Source organism: Corvus hawaiiensis, chromosome Z (assembly GCF_020740725.1).
Source record: "Corvus hawaiiensis isolate bCorHaw1 chromosome Z, bCorHaw1.pri.cur, whole genome shotgun sequence".
Classification (NCBI taxonomy): domain Eukaryota; kingdom Metazoa; phylum Chordata; class Aves; order Passeriformes; family Corvidae; genus Corvus; species Corvus hawaiiensis.
In genome coordinates this window covers 66,573,183-66,590,064 of record NC_063255.1, presented here as the reverse complement: position 1 = coordinate 66,590,064, position 16,882 = coordinate 66,573,183, and the positions used below count along the sequence as shown (strand labels likewise).

The 16,882-nt window shown below is 36.0% G+C and overlaps 1 protein-coding gene across 6 annotated transcripts in view; it reads left to right on the top strand.

The window, feature by feature from the left end:
* SMARCA2 (SWI/SNF related, matrix associated, actin dependent regulator of chromatin, subfamily a, member 2) overlaps window positions 1–16,882 on the top strand; it is a 121,016-nt gene that overhangs the window by 89,321 nt on the left and 14,813 nt on the right. For 5 of the 6 annotated variants that reach the window (XM_048291939.1, XM_048291936.1, XM_048291938.1 and 2 more), the window contains one exon: window positions 11,827–12,044. In XM_048291939.1, the coding sequence (XP_048147896.1) occupies window positions 11,827–12,044 (218 nt within the window). Of the gene's footprint in view, window positions 1–9,909; window positions 10,018–11,826; window positions 12,045–16,882 lie in introns of those variants that run through there. The other variant, XM_048291941.1, reaches the window with a different exon arrangement.

Below are 16,882 nucleotides of genomic sequence, written 5' to 3'. Positions count from 1 at the left end.
ATTTTTCATGAGAAGAATTAGGCCCTGTGGTTAAGATGCCAGTACTCTTTATGTGGAGGGTCAAAATTCAGATCAACTGCCTGGAGGAGACAGAGGGGAGACCTCACTGCAGTTACACTTCCTCATGAGAGGAAGAGCAGGGGCAGGCACTGATCTCTTCTCTGTGGAGACCAGTGACAGGACCCGAGGGAATGGCCTGAAGTTGTGTCAGGCGAGGTTTAGGTTGGGTATCAGGAAAAGGTTCTTCACCCAGAGGGTGGCTGGGCACTAGAACAGGCTCCTCAGGGAAGTGCTCACCAAGCCTGACAAAGTTCAAGAAGCATTTGGACAATGCTCACAGGCACATGGTGTACCTCTTCAGTGCTCCTGTGCAAGGCCAGGAGTTGACTTGATGGTCCTTGTGGGTCTCTTCCAGCTCAGAATATTCTATGACTCTAAACCTGAAACAAAAACAACTATTCACAGAACCCACAAGAACAGAAGTCTGCATTAAAAGTCTAAAGCATTATTGTTGTTGGGGGCATATGACAGTGAAACTAAAAGCAGCAAACATTTTAATATTTGGGTCCACTGCATTGTTATGTTTTCTGACATGACTTACAGTAACAGTGATAGGTGATATGCAGTAGCTAACCTTCTGTCAACAATCAGTATTTGAATAAACACAATACATTTTCATATGTTGATTTGCGTTTGCAACATGGGTAAGTTACTCATACCTTTCCAAGTGTATATTGTGGCCAAAGTATTTATTCACTCTGTGAAAAGGGAGCCATTTAATATTTTGCCTTGTCATCAGAGGCAAATTGAGAGACCTTTATTGTAAAAGGCCGTCGTCTGAAGGCAGACCTGAGCAGGTGATGGAAGTCTTTATGCTGATGTTTTTCATGCAGTACGCATGCAGGCAAAAGTAATTCTTCTGATGGACTGGTGTATGTATGCAGAGCTCTGCTTCTTCTATAGCAACTACTTTGTATAGCAACTTAAATGACAGCAACTTGTCTCTTCTTGTATATAAATAAGTATGGAAGTACTAACTTAACAGATACGGAAAACCAAGGAAGTTTCAGACTGAATTTCTCAAAAACTATTCAGCCAAAGCTTAGGCATGTCGTGACTGGCAGTTAGATTCCTGAGTCATCCTGAAGTACACTGCTTGATGAGTACAATAGTGTACTTCCTTGTTCTAGCAGTAAAATTTTAACCTTAAAAAAAATCCTACAAAAACTTTCCAGTATCCATAACCATGTAATTTTGTTTCGTACTCTGAAATTGGCATGTTTAGCAAGTTACAAATCATGGTGCCATGTATATTCATTATGTATTCTTTTCAGTTGCATCTGACATTTTTAGCTGGGTTTCTAATGCAGAACCAAGAACTTTCTTGCTGTTTACAGCCTTACTTTAGTTTTTCGTATATGCACCTATACTGTACTATACTATACTATACTATACTATACATTATTTTGTTGAGAAGCTTCATGTTCTCGTAAGTCATTGGCTTTTCAGGAATCCTTGTACTGTTTGGTTAGTGTTTGCTTAGGTAATAGTTTTTGCTCATCAGACTGTGATTTGCATTGCATCTTATCCCAGAAGAACAAAAAAGCCTTCTAGACAGATTCTGGTCGTGTTAGATTTTTATTTTTAGGTTGTAATATGCATATTAAAGGATCAGGTCTACTGTGACTCCTGGCACAGTCAGATAACTGCACCTTTAGAAGCATCCTGAAGACACAGAACTCACTGCATCGCTGCTCAAAGTTAGCATCACAACATACTGTTTTAGTATAAAATACGTGAAAGATACATGTAATTTAGCTTTTCTCAGCAAGTTTTCCAAAGTTTGACTTATTTTTGTTCTATGCAGTCTTCCTCCAAATTCTTCTAAGTTACTAAAAAACTATGTTGGAACTGTCATAAAGGGCTACCTTCTGCTGTTTATTATTTAAATACAGTCTATTTCTATAAGCAATTTTTTTTCCTCTGCCGGCACAGGAAGTAAGTATTCTAACGTCTTGCGATATATTTCTGTCATCTCCTGCTCTCTTAGCACTGTGTGCTTTCCATTCTTAATTGCCTCAGAGTACTTACATTAATAATGATAGATCTTTAAACTAAATTTCCCATGCTATTGGAAAAATCCTTAATCTGTTTTCTGTGAATAAGTAGTTAAAAGAGATCTGTGAGCATCTACTGAAAAATAATTAAACTACAATGGTTTCTGAAAGCTGTTACTTTTTTCTTCTCCCATATTTATTTTTTGCAACATACTTTATTGGTTTTGTTTTGATTTTGTCTCAGTTTTGCTCCCATTTAGTTATGTTCCACATTTTGAACTTGGAAGAAAAGGTAACTGCTTGAGAGTATGTGAATATACTTAAATATAAGAGAGAAGAAGAACATATGAAGAAAAATACTTGATGGTATGACTACAGGCAGTAGCTGAGCTTACTTCGACATTCATAAAAATGCCAGTTTAAGCTTTATACTATAAGCTTCTCATGTTACATTATTAAGAGCACTAGGTTTCAGGGCACAAAATTTATGCTCATCTTTAAATTAGAAGCCTTGCGTTAGTCTGTTAATCAAAAAGAGAAAACTTCTACTATTTTTCTGAGTAATTTAGAAGGCACCACTGAGTATCTGTTTACTTGAGAGACAAATAGTTCACTTATTCTAACACTACTGATTTATCTCAAAACGAGTGATTCCACACTGGAAATCAACTAATCATCCCTTTGTGTTTTAGTTGTCCCCTATGTTGCTTCCATAATGGAAGAAAAGGCATCTTGTTCTTTATAGGGAAACATTCTACTAAGATACGGTATCCTGCTGTTGAGTATGTTGCAGAACAAGAGTTGGTAATGTCTTCTTATCTTCTTCCAGTGCTTAGAATTGTCAATTTTATTTTTACCATAGAGAAGATGCCTGTTGCTGCAAATGTTTGCAATGTTCAGTGGAAGCAAATGTCCTGGAAAGAGCCAAGACTGCAGTTTCTTTGCAAAGAGCTGGTCTGATGAGGGTATAAACCCTGTCTTTATACCAGGTATTTTTCTCATTTAATTTGTAGGGTCTTAGAGGATAAGGGAGACAGTTTTTTGAATGAAGAAGGGCTGAACGTCTGGAAATTTTTTCAAAAATAATTTTTAAAAATCCATTAATTCCCATTCTTAGATTGAATTTTAAGAATTTTTTCATAAGGAATAAAATCAAACAGAAGAAGTCTATGTTTAGTTTTTAGCATTATGAGCTGCAAAACATCATCCACACTGCTAGTCTGCCAGTGTTTTACATTACAAAGTAAAAATTTCCTACTTTTTCCACCACAGAAGAATGTCTTGTCTATAAAAAGGTAAATGTCAAGGGAAAAAACATAAATTAACATGGTTTAGAATTACCCAGAAACCTGCAGCAGTAACAATATTTTGCAAAATACAAGGTAAAATGCAACTGTAAATACTTGCCTCAGAACTTGGAAAAGAACCCATCCTATGTAACTATTTATTAGTGGTCAGATGTGTTTCTGATTGGTTTTGTATGCATGATCTCCCTTGTAAAATAAACAACATCTTAGCTACAGTGGGAGATGATAAATCCTTGGAATGTTGAATTCCTTTTTCCTAGTGGTTTTGGGTCTGGTTATTATTGATGAGTATTTCCATTACCTCATTGCAGCATATTTCCTCTTCGTCTGTGACATTTGTCTGTGCGCCTGAATGGAATGTAGGTGTTAACAGAAATACTAGTAAATTAAACTTTCTTCATAAGCTTTAAATTAATTCATCAACTATTTTAGCAAATCATTAAAAATGAAATTAAAAAATTATCTCAGAAGAACAATAGAACAATGTATCCCTCCAGTAAAAGATTTATTTTAGGCCAAAGAAGGAAGTTCAGGAAGCAAAACCCTCAGTACAAGCTAAGCTATTACAACCTTGATACTATTTTTCTTCTAAACTCTGAGATTCCAGAGAAATAAGGAACATCTGTTCTGGGACAGAAACATGTTTAGTGTTGACTAAATTCCAAGCTTATTATTTTAAAGGAATTTAAGAAAAAATGAGAGAAGTAATCCCCATCACAACCCCCCTGGCACCCACCTCCTCCTGGTACCCATCAGAAAAAGTGATTTTCTCATACAATTAATGTTCTTTGCCCCTTGTTTTGGAGAAGGTAATGTATTTGTTCAAGAAAAAGCATCACTCTAGTACCAATTATCTCAATACTTCTGTCAATACGGACATCTCTACACTCCAGTAGTAGGCTTTCCTGAATCAGAATTCTCGATAAGACAGGGAGAAAAACGCTTACAAAAATTGAAAAAGGGAGAAATCTTTCCCATTCTCACCTCTCACTGAAGAACACCAGTCACTAAATGCTCCAGAATCTTGTCTATGCAACAAGCATCTTTGTCTCTGACACAGTGAACAAGATAAAGGGGAAAAAATGACGCATCTCTATCATGGTAGATTTTACTTCAAGATGGATTGCTTGTGAATCCGAAGCCAGGAAACATGCCTGCAGTCTTTTCATTACAGTCTTCCAGTACATCTCGTTCAGTCTCTCAATTTTACTTCTAATCATACTCCAAAGATACCTGCAACTAGTTCCAATAGCAGCCTGTTACCGATACTTATTCTTTGTGTTATCAATATGCTGTAAGGTTCTGAACAATAGGAAGGCAATCTGAAATACTCAGGATACCTTGTACTTGAGAAATGCTATTGTAAGATCCCTTTTGGAATATGTTTCTTTATCATCTGGCAATTTCCCTGCATAATATTTCACAAGTCTGTTATAAATTGTCCTCCAGTCTTGAAGGAGAGCGTTTTTCCCTGTGGTCGGAAACAGGCTATTACTCTAAGTGATGAGAATTCTTCAGCAGCTTATCTAGTTTTCTAAAACAGAAGGGAAGAAGATTTGGGAAACACAAACAAAAAACCCCACCACAATTAAACAGTTCAGTGATGAAGAGTAAGAAGATGATATCAATAGTTTCTGGTATAGAATTTTTTTTAATTCCTCCCCCATCGTTCTGTTGCTCCTTGATGAGCTTGGCTTTGTCAAGAGGTTGTTAAAATTAAGTCTTCTTAGCAAGACATTTTGAAAACTCTATTGACAATTACAGACCTGTAGATCTTCTCAGAGTGTGGCTGAGTAAATATAGACCACAGAATAGTGATGATTTTTTGGTAGTTCCACATTCAGGTACTTGACACAGTATGTATTTTCTCAGTGCTCTGATTGGTTAAGCAAAGTATCTTTATAGTCAGCATGATACAGTTGTTCCTTTCTATGACTCAATTCCTTCTCTCTAATGGAGCACTTTCAAGGTGCTCACTTAGCTGGCAAGCAGTGGATCCTGGCATCATGAGTAGTTAATGGTGCTCTTCAATTTCTCTCTCCCCAAAGTTTTTGAAAATCTCATTGGTGCAAAATCAGTTTGAGGAGTTCCATTTAAAATCACTGTTTGCCTTTTGGGGAAGGGACAAATGAGACTAGATACAGATTTTATTTTTAACCGAGATTAGTAAGATTTCACTTTGGAACAAAAGAAAATTGTATGTGCTTGTCAGTGCGGTTTGTCGTAACTTAGAGTTTACTGGTGCTGGCTCTGGATGATGCTTTACATAATAATAATACTGAAGATGAAGCTTTAGCATTAAGATACCTTATATCAAGATTAAGTATTAGGATATTTGACCTGAAACAATTTTCTCAGACCCAAAAGAAAACACTGAAGATAAAAGCTTTGATCCTATTAATATTTTAAGTCAATACCTATTTTTTTTAATATTATGCATGTTGCTTTGGTTGAGACCATTTCTCTTTAAAGATAACTCATACTCTTGCATGGTTATATCAGGTCATTTTGACACCAGTCTTTAAATCAAAATGTAGGAAAAAGCTATAATTTACATTATTGTTCTCCTTAATGTCTAAATATAGGCAGCTGAAGTTTCAGTGCAGATAATTAAGCAAGTATTAATAATTTTCAAATGTAAAACAGAAAACAGTCTGTCTTCTCTTGCCTCTTAAAAAGATGCTGGTTTCGATGATGTGATGACACAGACTCTTGATTGATGAACACATGGGTGAAGTTTTTTTACCGTATTACATTTACCGTATTTGGTGGAAGTTCAGCCTATCTGAGAAGACCAGATATATTACAAGTTGATTTGTTTTTGCAATAATTGCATTTTGAGTTTTTAGAAAAAACAGTACTTTTATGAAAGCAAGTTAGAACTGGATGTAGTCACTAATTCTTTGCCTTTGACAGATTCTGGTCTATATTGTGTTTTAGTTTAGTCCCAGAAAAACTAGACTGGTAAATCTGTAGTGCAATAATATCGAACAAGGAGAGGAAATGGAATTAAAATAACTCTTCATCAATCTTTATAATTATTTTCAGGTATTTATTATTGCACTGATAGAGTATCTTAAGGCGTTTCATCTAATTGTCAAGTGTTAACGGCATTCTTCCTCGCAGTCTTTATCTTGTATACTGACCTCCCTGTTGTTGCGTAGGAAGATAAAAGTACAGTGTAAGGAAACTTGCTCTAGAGAGCCAAGAAACAATTCCAGCATGGGGAAATTAGAAGCAGTCTCAGATGTCAGGAATGTTAATGGTAAAAAAATAAGCAAAAGAACTGGATTTTGAAGAGATCTATTTAAGAATGTGAACTGCAGTGTGGAAAGTTGAAGTCTTCATTGGTCGTGAGATTTAATCTGAGAACAAATGTAAAATAAAGAATGGTAGGATTTCAAATAGAGCAAGACAGCACAAAAAAAAAAACCCAACCCAAAAACCAGGAGAACTTCTCTTGGATATCAATACAATATTCCAAGAAGGATCATGTTGAAGAGAGAAATTGGTAAGGGTAGGTAGGTATCATTTTAAGGCTTTCAGTGTTTATTATTAGCTGTCCATGGGGTTCTTTTCTTTCTTTCTTCTCTTCTGATCTGGTAAATGTGAACTTCATTTTGCAAAGCAGTCATCTGTTGTTCATTACTGCACTACTGACATGTTTTTTGGTTTTAAGTACTTAACAGCCCTTAAACTTAATGCCTTTTGGCCAGTAGTCAGTAAAAGGCCCTGTTAAGTTATTTGTTGTTCTCAAAAAAGCTCATTCTTTTTTGGAAGTTTTATGTGATTGCGTTAGTATTTATGTTCAGGGAGTTGGCAAGGTCGTATGTTTTTTCTGTTCACCTATGTTTTATGCGCTTTCTATTGAAGCATTGAGTTTAATTAGCATGTTAGGGTATTTCTTCACATGATAATGTTAGTTACAATAGCTTTCTTTCAACTTTGCAAGTTGGAGAGACACAGGGCATTCATGTTTAAAGGGATGTGGCAATTCTCTGAATGTTCATCTCAATATAAATTGGAGAGGGACACAGGAAGAGTTTGCATGTCCTGTGTTCATGTCCTGTTTCATCTGAACAGCATCAAGCAGACTTACTGCATGGCGCCCTACCACTTCTGCTCTGTGTGTCCAGTTTCTTAGACTATGAGTAGTACCAAAAGCTTTCACTATATCTGAATTTTCTCATAACCATACTATAGTTACGTCCAATCAAAGGAAAAATAATTATGTAATACAATGTTTTACCATCTAAACAAGACAGGCCTTAGACACCAAAGCTGATTTTATGATGGGCAGCTCCACTGATCATTCTGTCACCACACCTGAGTTACATGATTCCTGTAAAATTATTTTAAGGCATATTAGCTGTGTAAGGCCTACACAACTATTGTCTTGCAGAACACAGTTGTGAAATAAAACTCAGAGCTGTTAGTACCTAGTCCTTATTTGCATCTGTGATTCTGAATTGAAAAGGTATTGAGTCTCAGTGCTATGTCGTGCTCAACAGAAGTTGTTAAGAATATATCTGTAATGTCCTGTCCTTCAAATGGAGGAAAGAAACAGTTTGCATTTTATCCTTACTTTGTTTCTGTTTGGTGCTCATGTATAAATGTTGTATCGATATTCCGTAAGAATACTTTCACCTCAAAACAGCTATTTTCCTTTAGTAAAGGTGAAAATCTAATTGCAAGCAGCAATAGGAAGGCAGACTGTCTCAGAAGTAACTTCTGCTTGCCTCCTGAAAAACACATTTTTGTTCTTGGGAGGTAGAAGCTTCTTTTTGGAGAAAGACAGTTTTGATTTCTTTAATCCATGGGTAAGTGTGCTCTTACCTCTTTAGAAATGAAATTGTTTTGTGTACATGGACTAGGTTACAGCAATATGAGTCAGAAAAGCAGGAACATTTTGTCAGTACAGAACTTAACACAGGGTCCTCATATTTCACTGGCATATTTGCCTTTCATGAGATGCCTGACAACTTGCAAAATTTGACATTGAGTTCTTACAGCAGTCTTTCAAAAAAAAGAGGTGTCCAGACTTTTTTTTGGGCACTATTTTGTCCAGTTTCCTTAAGGGAAGGAAAGTGTTCAATTTTTATTAGTGTACCAATTTCCTTGACTCTCTTGCTGTTCACCTCACTAATCCAGAGGCATTTGAGCATGGGAGATGTCTGTGTTATTTTGCACTCTCACACAGCCCATCATCTGTCAGGAACTGGAGATTTGTGCCTGGGATTTGTATCATTATCGTACTGGTAAAGGTTGGGAAGGGCATTCTCTTCAGTGTGGCACTTAAGGCTTAGAATAGTAAGCGTTTCTAACAAAGAGCTCAGTCAGATAAATTAGCTTAATAAATATGTTGTTGCTAATACACGCTTGGATCATATGCACAGAGCATTAATCTATCTGCTGATAACTGATTTATTTGATACAGTTTTAAGCCATCTTTTGAGACAGAATAAATCATACAGGTTTAGTTCTAAATGTTATTGTTTATATACAAAATACATATTTGTCCCTTGAGAACTAATGTTAAGAGTCACAGTAGCAACATTTTTATACTGCTTGTATTGTCAGACTGATTTTCGAGTGGGGTCACTAAGGTCTTAAAGACGGATGTCTGAGTTTACATTCATGCATACACATTTTGAAAGTTTAATATAGTAATTGATTGATATATTACTGGTTAAATAGAAATTTTAACATTTGATGGTAGATTTGTAATTTGCTAAGAATTAATTTTCTACCTGCTAGTCACTAATTTTAAGAGTGCAAGAGTATACATTAGTTTACTTGGGCTTTTTTTTTATCATTTGTCTTTACTACATTGCTATATGTAAAATTTAAAAAAAACCCAACTTTTCACTTCTAGCTTTTCTTTTTGGTAATATTTATTTTCCAAAATGCTGCCTACTCTAAGCAAGAATTTTATTCAGAATTCTAAAGTGAGATGTTAATAAACTCTGTGATGACAGGACCACTGTGATTTCTTTTTTGTGGTAGAAAATCTGTCAAGTGAGCAAAGATATAAATATGTTGTAGTTAAGTGAAGTTTTCTGAAGGACAGCAAAATGTTACCAAAGTTAACAGAATGATGACTTGGTTTGTTTTTATTTTTTTCTAATTTATTGTAAATCAGAATAGATTTTTGTATCGGTTTCAGTATCCAAAACTTGATCTGTTCACTGTGGAGGAATAGGAATATGTTTTCTGTAATGAATGCATCTTTAAAATGCATGCAACCAGTCTCAGTTTTAAAATCATACATGATTTTAAACTGATTGTGCTATTATTGTTATAATGATAACAAGAATCCGTAACTGCCCAGCTAAAAATCTAATTTGAATGCCTAGAATAGTAAGGGGAGAAATATGATAAGTAGTTGTCAATATTAAAACCAGCTGAAGGAGGAAGGCGTCAGGCCTTGTAGTAGGTAGAATGAAACAGCAGATTTCAGTATCCACAATCCTTTCAGTATTAAATTTTCAGTAAAATAAAATTACTTGTATATGAAAACATAGCCTTTCCCCAGCTCTCTTTTTTTTCCTGATCAGCTGATGAAGAGACTAGCAGCTCGCTGCTTTGCTGGCTTGTTAATTTTATCCCCACTAACTGTGATTTCCGATAGCCGGCCTGCTGATAGTGGTAAGGTAAATATCCTTTTTCATTGCCGTCTTGAAGATTCAGTAGAACTACATCACAGGCATGTGTAGGTGTGTAACACATCAAAAGTCGGTGTTCTCCGTGTTTCAATGTACAACTGAGTGCTTGAGGAGAGCAATGACATTAACTGTTGACAGCCTTGCATGCTGTATTTAGTATTAGCTTTTCTAGCTTCCAAGATATGCAGAGAAATTTCCTTTTCTTAATCTTCATTAGTCTCAGTGGTTTATAGCGCATGTCCTGCTTTAGCCAGATGAATATTAATGAATTTGTGTGCAGATTTTTTTTTCCCTTCTCTTTTCTTCCTAACTCATCAGATCTCGAGCCTCCTTCATAGTAGATATCTGAATGCTGTGGAAGCATGATGTAAATTGTCTTTTGATTATTAAGGCCTAGTTTCAGGCTGTCTCTCAGGATTCTGCTTTTGTGTTTGTCTGTGGATTTGCACATCGGAGGATGCATAGGAAACAGATTTCAAAATCCCACTGGTTTTTTAAACATGTCAGCTTATTTTGTGTTATGCATCAGGTTTTGTTCACAAAATGTTTTTGAAGAGACATTGTACACAATTGAGAAAAATTATGTCTGGGCTGTAATCACTTTTTTATATTGATTGTTATGCTCACATGATCATAAATATTAGCCATGTTTGGTGCCGTGGAGAAATGAAGGTAATTGCCTTAGGATTAGAGCTCTTTCAGCTACGAGAAAGGATTGATTAGCATTTGCATGTACTCAAGGCAATATTGAGAAGCAAAAGCGACAAATACCAACATCAGTTAGGTTCTGAGAAAGCGTTAATCAAAAAGCCTTAAGTTTTAAGATTTTTATATTTTATTTTATTTTATTTTTTATTTTTAATTTCAGTTCTCTTATGACCTGGTACTTTTATTTATTTTCTTTTGTTGGCTTTCTCAAATCTCAAAAAGTTCAGCTTCTTGCTTTATGACATGGATAGTGTGTGTGAGCAGGTTCCCTTTATTCGTAGTTTGGTTTTTTGTAGCAATTTTTTTATCCCTCTGCATAGAGCTGCTGGGTCTGGTTAAAAGCGTATGTCCAGGTAATTGAAACAATTGAAATTAGTGTTCGTTGTGTGTGACTGTGTGTATGAATTGGGTTTTGGGGTGAGGTTTTTGCATCCCACGTTATGAGTGCTGTTTACAACAAACCAGTGTACTGTCAGTGCTTCTGCCTACCTCATGGTTACTATTCTAGAAGAAAAGTATACATTTTAGAGATTATTTTAACACTTAGGTGATTTAAAAGTTGCTTAAACGTTTGGAAGAGAAGATGGGTTGTTCCTGCCTAAAGTGCCTATTCTGTGTGTATGCACAAAGAACTGTGTGTGAACTGGCTTTGGGAGCTGAGCAGGATTTGGACTGTCCTGTTTGAAAACATATGGTGTCTAAGTCTGTTTTGCATGGAACTGTGTAACCCAGAACCAACACTGATGTGAAAAAATTAATGTTTGTTGTACACTTACTGAGACAATTCCACAGGCCATTATGTGTGAAACTCTGATTTGGTGTGGAATTCAAAGTTCATATAAATAACGTGTGTATTTAGATGATAGTGGGATCCTTAGGACAAATTAATATTTAGTATTTCTTTGATTGCCAGTAACTCAGTTTCTTGTTGTACTCTTGTTCGTAAATAAACTGAACATTTTGAATTGAATTACATGCATCCCATGGAGTTGCAGGGGTTTTTTATTGCTGTTTTTAAATATAGTTTTTTATTTCCCTTTGCAATATCTGTTTTGTTTAAAAATCATACTTTTTGAATATGGTTGTCAGGCAATTGAAGACGGCAATTTGGAAGAAATGGAGGAGGAAGTCCGGCTTAAAAAGCGAAAGAGGCGAAGAAACGTGGATAAAGATTCTGGGAAGGAGGATGGAGAGAAAGCAAAGAAAAGAAGAGGCAGACCCCCTGCAGAGAAGTTGTCGCCCAATCCACCCAAACTGACTAAACAAATGAATGCTATCATTGATACTGTGATAAACTACAAGGATAGGTGAGCTTGGAGACAGTCTATCTCTATTGCATGTGCTCTCTCCCTTCCTGCTGATATCACTCTTTACATTTTATAATGGCTTCATTTTTTTCAGTCTTTAGAAAGACTTGCTGACATGGCTTTTCTGAAAAGTAATTCCTCTTAGGACCTGATCCTGAAAGTCTCACACTTCATAGGGGTTTTTTTTAACACCCATCTGATAGAAAATTGTTGAAACACAATTTTAAAAAGTAAGAAAAAAGTAAGCATAGAGCTCTTGCTTAGGAATGAAGTCATTCTGCTCAGGATATGTACTTAAGAAAATACAGCTTGAGCAGGGTTTTCCTTCAATTTAGTGGTGCAGCATGTGTTGAAATTAATCTTTTCAAAGACATGGCTACAGATTTATTAATTCAAGTTTACATGGGTCTCACAATGAAAGACTGAAAGACTGCCCAGAATGTTCAGGGCTCATATCATGAGCATCAGAGCTGCCAAAAGAAAAAATACAGAAATACTGAAAATATGTTGTCCACATGAGAGATGGAAGCCTGTTTGTCAAGAAAACCCCATTTTCAGCATAAAAATATGCTAAATATTTGGCCTTTAGGAAAAAAGTATTCCTTCTGATGGAAATGTTATCTGAAGACTTTGGTTTTGCATATTTTCAAACCGCAAATCACCTATGCTTCATGAGCAAGAAATAGAGAATTAATTAATAATGCCTTTGAATCAGACTTGATTGCAAACATTGTATTTTAACTCAGTTTGTATCTGCCAAAAATCAGTAAAGCCTTCTTGTGTGTTTATCCCTTCTTTGCTGTACATTGAATTACTTAGATCATATAAGCACCTATTATAAACTAAGTTAATACTAAATGCATTCAGAGAAAGTCCGGAAGTACTTGCTCGGTGACCTGCACCTAGGTGTAACAATATATTTTTTGCCTGTAAACAACTTTCAGTCTGTGACTTTTAATGGCAGCTTGAACGCTGCCTTTTTTTGGAGTTACTGTTCTGGCTCTGCCTGTACAAGGGTAGTTTGGGTGGTACTTGGTAAAGCACACACTGCTGTGATCCATGATTTTTTTTGCACATAACTGTTAAAAGAACCATTCTGTGATCTGTGGGGTCTTTCTAGAGTACATCAAAAGGTATTTTATTGCATCACAACAGCATTCATAGCAACAAACAGGATGAGCAGCAAGCTGACTACAATCTCAGTATATTTAGCTTGCCATGACTCTCAGCCAAGAGAATAGCTGAGAAGGGAGAAGTGTTTTAAGTTCACGTGTTCCAGTCAGGGCCGCAAGGAAGCATCTCTGCCTTTTAGATCCTTGGCCTTGAAACTTCTCCTGAAGCCAAGCACTTCTGATCAGGGTATCTCTCACTTTTAAAATAGCAAACAAAGTTGCTTCTGCTGGTCTCTAGTAGGGGATAGCTACTGATTGTAACTGATAGCTTCTGGGGAGGTTAAGGTTTTTTACCTGATGTTCATGCCCCAGGAAGTTCCTATCTGATTTCTGTCAAAAAAAGTTAACAACTGAGCTATTATGTTGTGACAAGGCATAGTGTTTCCTCTCCCAGGAGCCCACATTTATGCAAGACAGAACTGGTTCCCAATTTAAAAAGTGTATGGAGCTCTATTCCATAAGGAATTAAAAATGTGTCTTAAACTGAGCTCTTCAGTGCTTTTAAGTTATACGGAGGAGTTCCAAGTTTCTGCATTCTGATTTTTTTGTGAGCTAGCATCAAACCACCCAATACTATGAAAGAACAGAATTACAAGTTTAGGCGTCAAGAAACTTTAATATCTTAAAATATTTGGGGTTAACTTTGCTCTAGAGTTCAATTAATACTTTCAGGATTTGCAGCTTTAGAATTAAGTGGCGTTGGAACCCTTCAGCTTTGTTGGGGGTTCATGTTTGTTCAGCTCTGGGCTTTTGTGTGTGTGAAGGCAATTGGGGCAAGTATAGAGGGACAGGTTAATTGGAAGAAAAGTAGGCCATGAGTTTCATCTGGGGAGAAAAAAGGGTTTTCATGTATTTAGTATTTGAATGCTTGAAATCATCTTTGTCTTTAGCTTAAATTTTCAGTGCTAAGAGATGCTTCATTTTTTCTTTATGATAAGTCCAGAGGGCTCATCCAGACCATGGAGAACTGATTGTGTCCCAAAAGGTGGTCAGGTGATACCCATCCAAAATCATACTGAGTTAGGCCTGAGTTACTTTGTCAAAGCCAATCCTACAAAACTTAATAAGTTTTGTGCAGTTTAAAGGGCAGCATGAAAAAAAGTAAAAAGAATACATTACTAAACTAATATGTCTTTGAGCCGTTTTTTTCATATTTTCCCTTGCTTTTGAGAAGAGTTGCTTGTAAATACAGAACCACTTTTCTGTTCTTATTAACGCTTTAAAAAAAAAAAAACAAAAAACAAAAAAACCCATAAAATCCATGATGCTCACAAAAATCTAAAATGCTAGTTGGCTGCTTTTCTGTGGTGACACTGCCTAATGTTGATGCAGGGAAGGATTCTCCAAGTGCTTTCCTAACTGTCTAGTACTTGACTTCAGTTGTAAGCATCTGGTGACAAGGACCATCCTTTCCTTCCTTATGTAAAAAACATCCATCAAAATTGACTGGGTTATCTATGTCAAGGAAAGCTAAAGATTTCAATACAAACAATAAGCTCTAGTAAATAGTAATTGCACAGTTCCAACTTAAATGTGAAGATCAAAACTAGTTTAAACAGACATATTGGCAATATTTGAGGTAAATTTTCAGTGTGGAGAAGTGCAACATATGATTCTCTAAAAAGGAAGTCCAGAGATAGTTATCCCAGTACTTGTAAACCTCAGTTAAAGTACTCCATGCAAGAAACTGGAAGCTTCTTGTCTGCTGTTTATCTCTGTCAAGTCCTTAGTGCAATTCCAACCTTTTGATTTAGATTTTTCTCTTTTATGCAGTACAGTTTAGCAATACTCCAATTTCCTTTTATTCCCATTGTGAATCCCAATGTGATGCTGATTTTAATGAAACATTCCATTGACAATAAGTTTAATAATTCTTAGAGACAAATTTACAGGTGAAAGCTGATTTTCTTTGGATATTTCTAGAGAGCTAGAAACACACTGGAGGAGAAAAAACTGCAGTAAGATTTGACTTGACTGGCAGGCAGCATTAATTTCCTGAAATTAGGGTATCTGGGGTGTGTCCAATATAGCAAAGAAAATAGTTAAAAAAAGAGAAAAAGGACGAAGATGGAAGACACTGATAATGTTCAGCTTGGACTGCTTGAATGCCTTTGGTGTGAGAGTTGTTGAGGTTTTTTGTCAAGTTGACAGTACTTGATTCTTGCAGCCTCTTTTGCATTGGATTCCAGTACTGGGTGATGTGCTTCAAGATTTTCTTCATATTGATAGGCATTTCTTTATCTTCATATTTATCTTTGTTAAACTGGAAACAGATAGCTGATATCTCAATCTGAAGAACTGTGGGGTACATGCTCCAAATCATTACGATTGAATTCACTACTCCCTTTTTAAACAGCACCTGTGCTCTCATTACTCAGCTTTCAGTATCAAACTGTAAACATGTAGTGGTACTATAGATGCAGATCCTTTTTTACTCTTCTGCACTGCTTTGCCATCAGAGGGAAAGCTGAATTAATCTAGGTTTCATCCATACTGGTTTAAAATGGAGAACAGATCTTTAATGAAGCAAAAGCAGGAGAGAAAAGATGGTCAGAATCCTCTGAGTTCTAGTCATCTGATCTAGTGAAAGATGTTCCTGCCCACCCATGGCAGAGAAGTTGAACTAGCTTATCTTCAAAGGTCATTTCTGACCCAAACCGTTCTATGATTCTATGATTTTGCTAAAGTATTTTTTAGGGTACCACAGGAACATTATAAGCTAATATGAAAGAAAGAGGAGATCTAATATCTCATTAATCTGAGTCAAAAGAAGTAAAAATACCTAATTGAAGGCACTGTTGAAAAAGGAACTGCTAAACTGGAAAGAAGATAACAAAAAATTTCTTGGAGAATTTGTGTTGGCGTAGATCACAATATATTTATGATACGTAGTAAAAATGAGCAGTGTCCTGGCCAAAATTAAAACATCAGTAGTGGTGTGATAATCACAGCAGACTGGACGCAGTTAGGTCTGGAGTAAAAGAAACGGCATGAAGTAGAGTACCTCAGAGTGCATTATATGGTACTCACAGACCAAAAATAAGAAACTTTTCTTCTGATTCAGGTGTCAGTTCAAGCAGAACTGACAGAAAAAGAATTACCTGGGCAGAGAAATTATTGATTAAAACCAACTATGTTCCATCAATATTGTCCAGACATAAGAAAACAGGAGCCTTACTGTGATGCTGTGTGGATGTGGATGCCTTACTGTGTGGATGTGGAAATATTCATTATGGGTGTATGTCATTACATGTGATACTGTTAATGCTTCTGAGTTGCTGTATATAGTACTTGAATGCTTTTCCATTCAAAAAAGATTAGTTTACACTGAGACAAGTGTAAATAATTATTTCAGTAATAAGTAGCTTGGGAGAGCTTTACAGGAGCAAACAGGTTGGTTTGTTTATCCAGTCTTGAGAGGGTAAGATGATTGCTCTTAATAAATTCACCTGGGAAAGAAGGGAAGCATAAACACAGGAAGTGTAGAAACACGTAAAAATACAAGATGGTGGTCACAAGGTTATACGACTGGAAGCATTTATTAAATCACACAAGTTTTAATTAAGAGTTCTGTAATCTTTCCATATGGAATAGTAGGACAGAAATAACTAGATAGATTTGACCTTCGTTCCTTGATTTAAAAAGTTCTATGTGATAAACCAAGAC